A 12,078-nucleotide genomic window follows, 5' to 3' on the forward strand; every position below is an offset into this window, starting at 1 on the left:
ACCAACAGATGGACAGACGGACCGGCAGGTAGTGCTATCTAGAATCATGTGCCCATGACCAATGCTAATCTCTCTCTGCAACATGGTCGTCACGTCATTGTGAAATTTGATCTTTTCATGAATATTTACTAGAGATGCACCGGATCCTGATTTTTAGGATCCTGCCGGATCCGGAACCGGATACCGGATCCTACGAAAGGGTTGAAACACATAGTCTACTCGCACACGTGGGCCCTTTTTATTACGTTGGCTCAAACTATTTTTTAGACTCATTGGCTTACTGACAAACTGCCTGCAACGGCCGCTTCCAAAGGGCTTTCACTCCATGCAGGGGGTTGTGAAAGACTGACTGAAAAGCCTAGGCTAGGTAAAAACTAGAGATGCACCAGATCCTGATTTTTTAGGTAACTGCCGGATACCGGATCCACTGCTTAAGATCCTGCCGGATCCGGATCCTGTGAAAAACCCTATTATGCTGCCTTTTCCGGATCCGGAACCGGATCTCTAATATTTACTCCTGATATTTACTACTTTAACTACTATTTGCTAATATGACCAGAGTACAGTAAGTTTTGCAGCTGGAAATGTCTATTTCTGGAAATGCAAAATGGTGTACATGTAGAAGATCCACCTTTTCATGTATGAAAAGTATAATTTTCCCTGTCATAATGAATACATGGAGTTTTATGGTGGTAGTAAGTAACATTTGTGAATGGGCAGCATGAATTCTGGAAAGAAACTGATAAAAATATTACAAAGTGCACCTTTTAAGCCCACTTGTCACACGCCTCATCAAATGTGTAATTCCCCCTCTTCCGCAGTTCACTGTGGCAGCATCAGGCAAACGGCCACCATCCTGACCATGAACCGCGACTGCCTACGCACGGGCGACAAGGCCCTGGTCCACTTCCGCTTCATCAAGACGCCAGAGTACCTGCACACGGAGCAGAGGCTGGTATTCCGGGAGGGACGCACCAAGGCCGTTGGCACCATCACTAAGGTCAGTCTCAAGAGGACTAACTGCTTCTCCTTGACATAAGGCTATGCAGCTGTATGGGAGATTGTGGCACTGAATTCAGACTTAAGCATTTCTTAAACTCCAACCCACCCCACCCCTCTGACAGGCAAGCGGCACAATACAGAACTAGACACATAAACCACATTTACTGCTTGAAAAGCAATGTCCATCAGGGGATTTCAAGACTTAGTACCACACACTCCTTCGATTACCTTCTCAGTGGAGGCTTTCTCATCACATTGTTCAAATATTATTCACCATCAATAATTGCAGGCGCAGTTGTACCATCTGAGTGAAGATTTAGCAGAGACATTTATGGTCATTGTTATGAAGGATTGCTTTATCGCTTGATGAAGGATTGCTTGATTATGTTTTAATTGCCATGGGCATTTTGTTATAAACTGTACAAAAAATACACGCCACAGGTTAATCCAAATCAGAGCCATTATCTTAGCCAAAGGTTTGGTTCCAGTCGGTTCATGCTGTTGTGTTTATTGAATCATTAAATTTATGGTTGTAATACTGTTTCCAAGCACTTGTCGTACGACTGTTAAACAACTCACTTAGGATCGAATCTCATTGCAATGAAGCCATTCCCTTTTTTGTGTTTGTCTTGAGCGCCGAGTGAATTAGCCGGAGTAAATCATGAAAATGTCATCCCCAACAGCATCTGCTCTCTCTCTCTCTCTCTCTCTCTCTCTCTCTCTCTCTCTCTCTCTTGGTCGACAGCCTTGCTGTTTTTTTCATGTGTGTGTGTTTTTTTTCCCCCCTTCTCCCTCTGTCTCCAGTTGCTGCCTAACAACCTGCCCTCACACTCCAAGCAGCAGCAGCTGAAAATGCAGTCGAGCAAAAAGCTGTCGCCGCGCGGAGACGGCACCACGGCGGCCAGCGAGGACGCGGGCTCGTTAGACCAAAACTCGGCACAGCAGCAGGTGACCACCCGAATTAATAAACGTAACACGATGAAAACTGAAAGATTTAAAATGTAAGATTAAAAGTTCAGCGAGCTGTCACCAGAGACTGAATATATTAGGGCCATTAGAGGACAACCAGAGCTCAGCGCAACTACAAAGCTACACTCCTAAAGATAGATATTAGAATAAAATAAGGTAATGAAATCGAAATGATGGCTGTAGTCAGACTGAACATGCACAGAGGAACCGCAGCGGATGAGGACACAGGGCTGTTAGGGGGCAAACAAAGCTCAATGCAGCAATGCGACACCACTCTTTAAAAAAAGAATAAGTAAAATAAAGTAATAGAATCAAACTGAAAGTTAAAATTACTGTAGGTAGCTAACCTGAACATGCACAGAGTCAGAACCAATGGTCAGCACAGCAACAGGTCACCACTCAAAAAAGAGAAATAACGAAATGGAAGAGAAGGTTAAAATGGTAATAGTAAGACTTGAGGAAAAAAACATTCTCCAGCTCAGTGATTTTCAACTTATGGGCCGGGACCCACTGGTGGGCCCTGAAGGTATTCCAAGTAGGCCTTGAAATCATTTTCTACAAATTATAATCATATTGTGATGTGTGTTGCTATTGATTTATTTCAGTTTTATTTTTTATTGGGTCAGAAGTGGGCCCTGAACATTTGTGACAATTTCGAGTGGGCCCCACATTGGAAAAGGTTGGGAACCCCTCTAGCTCCCTTCAAAGCCTGTAGTTGTGCAGCACTTACTGGTGTGTTAGTTATTTTGTTTTTGCTATAACTTTTTTGTCAACCCGCCACTGTCCCCGTAACACCTCCTCATGCCCCCCGGGGGTCCACGGCCCCCATTTTGAGAATAGACTGCCCTACACAACACTTCAACATAAGAAGTTTCATGTTTTACACACAATGGGGAAATGGATCTTTATGTAGTTAAACCAAACAGTACGTTTATTTACATGGGTAGAAAAGCAAACTTGTGGTTATTTGAGGACAGAGCTCTACTTTCAGATCTGTCACTGTCTGTTCTCTTCTGCTCTGATACCTGTCTGTAATGTCACTCTTGTTTCTGAAGGCTGTCTAACACTTCTCCTTGCTCCTGTCTCGTGTCATTCCCATCATTTCTTTCTTTTTTTGTTCCTTATCTCTTCCTCTCTCCGACCTTTCACCTATGTCTCTTCCCTTTACCTGTTCCCTTTCATTCCACTCCATTCCATATTGTGCTGTTCTATTATTGGTCCATTTCCTTTGTTTTTTGTTTTTTTTACTGCTTGCCATAATAGCCAATGGGAGAGGAGGACATGCAAAGTAAAGACGGCAATAAAGAGAACAAGGTAAACAAAAAAGGGACAATTTTCATTTCCCGCAGAATAACAACAACAACAACAAGGATGCTCCCTTTGTGTTCTACTGACTTAAAAAAACACAATCTCTACCCCCCCACCCCTCCTCGCTGCTCTGTAATGGTTGAATGGTCTAAATGCACCTGGTAATTGGAACGTCAAGCATGAGAAACCCGATCCCCGTGGCGTTGCCTTTGGTCACCATAATAGAACCTTAATTTAACATTCAGATCCACCCCGCCAGGGATCGGCAACAGGTGTGTTTTTTTGTTTTTGTTCTGTTTTTTTTTCTCCCCTTTTAAAACCACATTTTCCGACGGGGAAAAAGTGCCACATTTAGCTTGGAATGACTCATGCAAATGTGAATGTAACAAGCTGCATTCTATTTCATAAAAGATCTAATAATGTATCAGTGAAGTCAGTTCTGTGAAGGAATTTACAGTGTCGTGTCACTTTTTTTTAAAAGAAATTCAGTCATATAGTCATATTCAAATCTATCCATTTTGACTGACCTTTCTGTTGCACTGTGTCTACTCATAATGGATGAAATTCAATGGCAAGGAATACTAATGGGTATTGTGATCTCCGTTATAGACAAGAGTCAAAGGCTACTCAAACAGAAATTACTGGCAATAGATATCTTACAAGTGGCATAAAGTTAAACTGTGCCACGACATCATCAGTCAGCCTGATAACTTTTTGGGTCATCTCGATTGGCTTCAAACGCTTCACCGTCAGCCGTGCCATTGACACTGTTGCTCCCCCACCTAAAGGCTATGAATCTGGGATGACGGGGCTACTCTGCCCCCTGAGAGATGGGGGTGGTGGTGGTGTTGGTGGTTGCTGGGGGGTGAGATGAGATGAGATGACAGGGCCCGGTGTTATCAGTGAATGAGATGAGCAGCGCGCCGCTGTTTCATCTGAACCCTGCTGCTGGCTACCCCTGCTGGGTTGCTGATGGAAATAGATTTCTTTCTTTCTTGCTTTCTTTCTTTCTTTCTTTCTTGCCTTCTATCTATCCTCGCTCTGTTTTCTCCCCCTCTTTCTCGTCTCTTTACAGATATGCAAACAATTTCTCTGTGTGTCTGTTTGTGTCTTGCTCTGTCCTTGTTTGTGTTTTATCTATGGCATTAACAAGTGTTGTGCATGACTAAGCATTGCGTCTTCCCTGTCATTACCAGGACTAAGTGTCTTGTTATTGTAAACAAACTTCTTAAATCAAAGTTTTTGTGTGAATCCCTCTATGACCCTGTTACTACTAAATGCCTGTTCAAGAGAGTGTGGTTGGATGGAGAAAGCACAACAAAATCTGGTTCAACAACAACTTTATAATTAGCCTAATTGGACATACCATGAATAAAACTGAAAGTTTGATTCTATGCCATTTGTTAATATTATTGGCCTGTATTTGGATAATTTAGTCTGTTGAATCACATTTTTCTTATAGTGTTCCTACCAACCGCAAGCAGTGACCCCAATCAATATTACATGGGTTGGTTAAGCCACACATGACTTGCACTTTCAGATGGATGGAAAATCCTGAGAAAAGCCCTCTTCTCTCCAAACACACACACACACACACACACGCACGCACGCGCACGCGCGCACACACACACACACAGTGCTCTTTAAATAGTCCTATGCCATGACAGGAGCAGAGATGGAAAATAGCACTCTCCAGGGGGTCAGCTACATACCTCTTCAGAGGGGGATCACTTCTATCTGTCTTCTTGACTTTTGATTTTTCTCTCTGATCCTTACTTCTCTTGTTTTTCTCTCCCTCCGTCTCTCTCTTTCTCTTTCTCTCTCTCTCTCTCTCTCTCTCTCTCTCTCTCTCTCTCTCAGTTTCACTGTCTGTTGGCGTCTCTTTTAGTTCAATTCAGTTCAAGTGAGCTTTATTCCCACTGCAAATTGTTTATAGCATTGCCAAAAGCATAGCATTCACAACAACGCAGTATAATGAATGTTTGTATCTGTGGCATTTATGCATCATCTAATGTCTTTCTTTCTCTGCCTTTCTGTTTCTGTCTTTGCCTATTTTTCTGTCTCTCTCTATCTGTCTGTCTGTCTCCACCTCTGTCTTTCATTCTGTCCTACTATTTCTCTCTTATCTCCACCTCTCTGTTTTTGTGCTTGTTTCTTTCTCCATCTCCCTACATTGCTTGTCCCCACGTTTGTCTTTCGTTCTTTTTCTATCCATTCTATTTTCTGTCTTTCATTTCTTTTTCTCTCCATCTCCACCTCTCTCCTTCTGTGCTTGTCTCTTTCACCATCTCCATCTCTCTATTTCTCCTTCTGCCCATCTCTCTCTCCTCATGTCTTGTCTCCGCAGCCAAAGCAGGGTGGAGGAGGACGGCGGCGAGGGGGCCAGAGGCACCGAGGGAAGGGCCTGAACAACCTGTTGGTGGCCCCCACCGGTGGAGCCGGAAGCAGCTAAAGCATCAACAAACACCACCCAAGGCATTACCCCAAATACCACCCCACCCCATCCCCCCTCAACCCCCCCACCAGTCGACCCACAGATATACAACGCCACATCACCGCAAATATCAAACCCACCCCACCCCACCCCTCCGACCCACAGATATACAACGCCACATCACCCCAATGCCAACCGCCACCACAACTCCATCCACGGACCTTCACACACAACCCCATCACATCACGCCACACCAACTCCAACCATGGACCTTCAATTACAGCACCACGTCACAGCAACTCACCCCCATGACCCCACACCACCCTAATGGCATCCCCCCTCAACTCACCCCAGTCGACCCACAGATATACAACGCCACATCACCCCACCCCACCCCACCGTCCCACATACATACAATGCCCCATCACCCCAATGCCAACCGCTAACCCAACCTCAAGTTGTTGGTGACCACATTACACCCATCTTCACCCACAGACCTTCAACTTCACCCTGTTAGTGGCCTCCACCGGTGGAGCAGGAACGCAGCTAAAGAAACAACCACCAGCCAACAACACCCCAAACCACCCCAAATACCCAATTTCTGCTCCACACCACCCACAGACTTCACTCACCCCAATGTCAACTGCTATCCCAATTCCACCCATGGGACCCTTAATAACCTCATATAACCCCACACCACCCACAGACTTCACTCACCCCAATGTCAACTGCTATCCCAATTCCACCCATGGGACCCTTAATAACCTCATATAACCCCACACCACCCACAGACTTCACTCACCCCAATGTCAACTGCTATCCCAATTCCACCCATGGGACCCTCAATAACCTCATATAACCCCACACCACCCACAGACTTCACTCACCCCAATGTCAACTGCTATCCCAATTCCACCCATGGGACCCTTAATAACCTCATATAACCCCACACCACCCACAGACTTCACTCCCCCCAACACCAACCCCAGCTCCACCCACAGACTGTGAGTCACAACCCCACACAGAGCCCACCCATCAACCATCCACATCATCAAGGACCCACTGACCCAAACTCCACCCACTGAACATCACTTAAAATCACTACATCGTCTACGTAGATCAGCTCACCACTTTCCTGCTGCCTGGAACTCCTTCTAATTTGTTGTAGCCTTGATGTTTTCTTTGTTTCCATTTTGTTTGGGGTTTTTTTTTTAACATCTAAACAGAGCCAGCTTCTGCCAAGGGTTTTTTGTGTGCTCTCTCTCTCTCCCACTTCCAGTCAGAAGAGAGGACTTGTGTATTCTCTCAGGCAGTAATCTCTGATCTTATCCTTTTACCCCTCTCCTGTTCTTTTTTTTTGTTTTAACCTCTTTTATTTATTTTTTGTTTTTTGTTTTTAAGTTTGTTACAGCTGTCAGATTTCACCCTCCCGTAACTGTCGTACTTAACAACAACAGCAACCTATCCCATTCTCTCGCCTTTGTATTTTTTATATCGTTCTACTGCAGCGCGTTTCCAATTTCCCTGCGGATCCAATTAGGGGGAAGCCCTCGGCTCAAATCCGTGTTTATGTTGGACTGTTCTTTTTTTTTTCACGCAGTTCAATTTTTTTGCCAGTAGTTTTCTTGTCAATACGGAATGCAAGAGAAAGAGATGGATTTTTCTTTCATTTCTTTTTTCCCCCCTTCTTTTCTCCGCTTTCCTACCCTCTTTGTGTGTTGGTTCGGTATGTTGGTCATGTCTTGTTTGCGAGTATAGTAGCCTTTTGCCTGGTGGTTGTCTGGTGTTGTGTCTCTAGAGGGGTTTGGAAGGATTTGGAACCTGGTGTGTGTGCTGTTGTATTCCGGTGGAGTAAATTTGGTACATAGGAAGCCTAATGAGACAGCTATGTGTGTGTGGATGGCGTAGGCTTGGTATAAGCAACAACAACAACAGAGCCATAAAATGATGGGATGTTCATGTAGACCCGGGAATCACCAAAAGAGCAAAAGAAGGTGAATGGAGCTTAATCTGGACATTGAAATTCACTACACAACCACTTACAATTTCATCACCGGTCTGAGGTTGCAGTTCAAAGATGCATGTGGAACATGTAGCCTACCATGTTCTCTCCTCTGTGTCGTGTTAAGCCAGATATAGATTTTTTTTTCTTAACCACATTGAGTGTGCAAAGATTGTGTCAATTTCTTTTTTTTACTATCTGGAAAGTTTTACAACAGGCATTTTAGTTTCAGGGGAGAGATGACAAATTATATTTTGAAGGTGAAATTTGGTAAAGATGAGTGTGGTGAGCTTACAACACTGTGGCAAGCGCATGATGATTAAATGATTTCAAAGGTGAGTTTTAAAATGAAGGTTAAGGTGCATTATTAAGCCTGGAAGGTGCATTATTAAGCCTCGACTTTCTGATAATTTTGTGTCCAAGTCTAGCCATCATATTATGTCTGAAAATCTTCGAACTACCGTAGAAAATTTCAAGAGGTTTAATGATATTCTTAAGGAGGGTGTTTGGAAGCTGGTTTAACTGTTTGTCTGTGGAAAAGTCAATAGCCCTGTTGTTCAGAGCCATGTTGTTCAAGGTCACTAGATGTTGGGTTGGAGAAACAATAAGCTAATTTGAGGCAACACAGACAAATCAATAAACTGGTTGCTAATGATAACCGAACGAGGCATAGAAGCTGCAGTTGGTGTTAAAACTGATATTGGTATTTTTGCCAATATTAACTTATTTTGTTGATCGTTCTCCTACAATCAGCTGTAAACACAAACAACAGGGTTTGTTTCACGCCAACAGGGGGTCACACCAATCCTGTTCTCTTAACACAGGGCTGTTCTATTAGAGAGAGTAGATATTCATGTGCCCAGCAGGGCCATAATTTTCGCAACAATTCAATGTCTAAAGCCACTCGATGGGGCGGGTGCAAAAATAACAACACAACAACACTCAAATGGAGCGCAGACAGAGTTCTTTAAGTACAGGGAATTCAATCTTAAGGTTTTTTAGAATTGTTGTGATTTGTTTTGAAATTAGTGTGGGAAAAAGGTGTTTTTGTATTGCAATATGCATTTTTCAGCCGATTTTGAATAAACTCAAAGGAGCTGGGACTCTTTTTTTTTTTTTTTTAGAATTTCCCCTTCACCACATCCCCCAGCCCCCTACACTCACACCTGCGCCAAATAATCGGGTGATGTGGCTGTGGGGTGTTTTCTACAAGGTTTTTTGATAACTACTTCGGCAGCCTGACTTTCGTGCTGTGTGTTTTCCATTGACAGCCCTGTAGATAGATCACTCTCCTCCTGTCCTGCTGTTCCCCAGTTTTGAGGCTCATTTGTTTTGTGTGTGAATGTACCACTTTGATGGGTTTGTTGGTGATGGGTTTAGGAAGTGAGACGATAAGGCTTTGATGATAGGAAGTTGGATCATGGATGAACTGAGTTTGGTTGCTGCACATTTAAACCCAATGTTGCTGGTGAGAGCAAGTCTTCAGTGGTCTTTGCCAGAACTCTCGTAATACAAGGGTCTTATGGTTGTTTTGTCATAGTGATAGTTTCAACTTTTTTAGTTAATTTAAGACAGATTAAGGACTAACTTTGATTAAAAAAAAAAAAACAAGAGTCCCATGGGGTTCCCCCTATCAAAACAAATTAATAAGGCTCTTGTATTACTAGATTGGCGACGTATGTTTGAGCTGACGTAAGAGACTTAAGCCTAGTTTCTGGGATACCCTCCCTCATGGCATTAATTCCACAAATGTGTTTCGTGTGTCGTTCACTTGAATTTACAGTACCAGCTTTATATGCTAAACAGGCTTGGCTCGTGGGGGAAATAAATGTAGCAGAAACTTGTCCGGATTCTAACGAGGTTTTATGTTTTGTTATTGTTGAAGTTATCAGGGTGTGCCGATATTTACATTGGAAGAATTGGTTGGATTTCTGAGAAGTTTTGTTTTATTTGTACTTATCCCGAGTATTGGTTTTACAATGGGAACCCAAAGGCAGGAACAATTTGCTAAGTTAAGTATTTCTCCCTTTTTTAAAGTTTTTACTGCATGGATTTTTTTTTTTTTTTTTGATGAAGAAATCTTCATGTATGTATGTACAAAACAAAACAAAAAATGCTATTTAACATTGGCAAATGGAAGATTTGTGTTATACATGCATTTAATTAAAAGAAAATGATATTCTTTATTTTGTGGTCTGCTTTTATTCATTCGCAAAACGTCTCAGGAAAGATGTCAACCCTTCTGAGAACTTCATCTTGGCCTATATGTGTAAATCAGTGTTTCCCACAGAACTATGGGGGCAGCGGAGGGGGGGGGGGGGGGTTATTTCACGCGGGGCAAAAAAAAAAAGAAATAGGACACAGATAAGAATTTAGGAGCACTGTGAAATTGTTAACGCACAGACAAAAATGGTCTAAGAAAGTAGGCTATACCTTTTCCCCAACACACATAGGTGTACACACATTCTACATGAGGGGTGCTGGTCACAGGACCAGTTTTTCAAAATTCCTCCCATAAAAGGGTAAAAGGGCTGAACAAACATATTACACATTTATGTCTATACAAATTCATTACACATTAATTTCTATATGCAGCTCGATGTCTCATCTGCTGTGTCAATGAAGGCCTGTTGCCTAATTTATAACTCATTATCATATAACTGTAAAACAAAGCCTGGGGAGTGTCAGTAAACTCATCCCAACTCTCCCTTCTCTCAAGGTTTTTTATTGCTCCCAAACATGAGTAAGCTACAACAACTTGACTAGGCTTTTGAGCCCTCTGTCCTTCAAGCACTCATGGTTTTCTCTATAGGATCTATTTACTCCAGGAGGAAAATGCGAAGGAAATCGTTTTTCAAATTGTTTAATAGAAAACGGAAATCGTTGAAAAAAAAAAAACGTTTTAATTTTTTTTTATTTTTACTTTTTCGAAACTATGGTGGCCAAATTTAAACTATGGTAGTGTGCCATAGTTTCCTTAATGTATGGGAAACACTGGTAAATGTTGGATAACAATTTACTTGACGGTGCTTTCACAAGCATGACACCCATCACAAGCATTGATACTTTCCTAAACATTGTGTCATTGTATTTTTGTATGACTTTTCATTAAATGTCATAGAAAGCCTTTTACACAATGCAATGCGATTTTCAGATTCCCTTCAAGGTGCACACAGCACATTATTCCGCTCCTTTCCAAAAAAATGTTTAATATCATGGCAAAGTTTATTTATTTCCATAATTCAATCAAAGAAGTTAATAGATTATAGATACACTGTCTACATGTTATGCTAGTTAAAGTATTTATTTGTTCATTTGTACATATTTTCATATTTTAGGCTTCCAACTTAGAAAAAGTCAATGACCATTCACTTCTATTGCTAAACCAGGTTTAATGCCAAAACCTTGACTGTGGCCGATTGCCTGTGGTATTTCACAGGAGTTCTTGAAACCCGTCAGCTTTCGGTTGCTGTCAAGTCTTATTTGTTTTTGTCTGTTAAATTCCTATTAGTAACATTTTACGTCTGGCGAGTTAGAATGCCCGTACCACCAAAGTACTAAAACGTGCCATGTTATTCTATGTTATAATCAAGAGGGGAATATTTTTCACTCCATGACAGTGTTACATCATGATTATGCGGGGACTGTCAAGGAAAAGTGTTAATGAGAGTGTTCAAACCCAAACAACAACAATTAAATAGATTAGATAGATTAAATAGATAATAATGATAATAATAGATTACGGTAGATGCATAGTTGTCTCTCTTTTATCGTAGATCATTTCCTGAAGAGTGTTAAACGGAAAACTCCAAAAGAAAAGTATTGGATTTAAAAGCCAGACCTTTAACTGGTGGGTTCCATGGAGACTTCCCGGCCACTTTGGTTGAGTGCACACATAGACTTTGAGCTTTAGCAGAACCAACTTTGATTTGTTCCGAGAGCATTTTTGTTCCACGGTCTAGCAATCGTCTGTCACATTGTCATCTCGCCTCCTTTGAAGAGGAAGACAACCCGAGCGGATGAGGAGAGGGACTGGGAGGCTTGTGCTGGCCACAGTGTTGAGGGTGGGTGGGCACTGGCCACCAAGGACCCAAGAGGACGGAATAACTTGTCTGCTGCTGTGTTGAATTTCTTTCTTTCTTTCTTTCTTTCTTTCTTTCTTTCTTTCTTTCTTTCTTTCTTTCTTTCTTTCTTTCTTTCTTTCTTTCTTTCTGTCTGTCTGTCTGTCTGTCTGTCTGTCTGTCTGTCTGTGTCTTTCTCTCCCTCTTTTTTCTCTTTCTTTCTGTCTGTCTGTCTTTGTGGATCACATTGTGTAGAAAACTCCAAAGGAAAAGTAGGGTATTGTATTTAAAAGCAAGATACC

The 12,078-nt window shown here is 42.1% G+C and overlaps 1 protein-coding gene across 1 annotated transcript in view; it reads left to right on the forward strand.

Moving 5' to 3' along the window:
* gtpbp1l (GTP binding protein 1, like) overlaps nucleotides 1-5,784 on the forward strand; it is a 41,502-nt gene extending 35,718 nt beyond the window's left edge. Inside the window, exons 12-14 of the mRNA XM_063198927.1 lie at nucleotides 822-1,000; nucleotides 1,807-1,950; nucleotides 5,627-5,784. Coding sequence (XP_063054997.1) covers nucleotides 822-1,000; nucleotides 1,807-1,950; nucleotides 5,627-5,731 — 428 coding nt within the window. The 3' untranslated portion in view covers nucleotides 5,732-5,784. The remainder of the gene's footprint in view (nucleotides 1-821; nucleotides 1,001-1,806; nucleotides 1,951-5,626) is intronic.
* The last annotated feature ends 6,294 nt before the right edge of the window (nucleotides 5,785-12,078 follow it).

This window comes from Engraulis encrasicolus, chromosome 1 (assembly GCF_034702125.1).
Source record: "Engraulis encrasicolus isolate BLACKSEA-1 chromosome 1, IST_EnEncr_1.0, whole genome shotgun sequence".
Classification (NCBI taxonomy): Eukaryota; Metazoa; Chordata; class Actinopteri; order Clupeiformes; family Engraulidae; genus Engraulis; species Engraulis encrasicolus.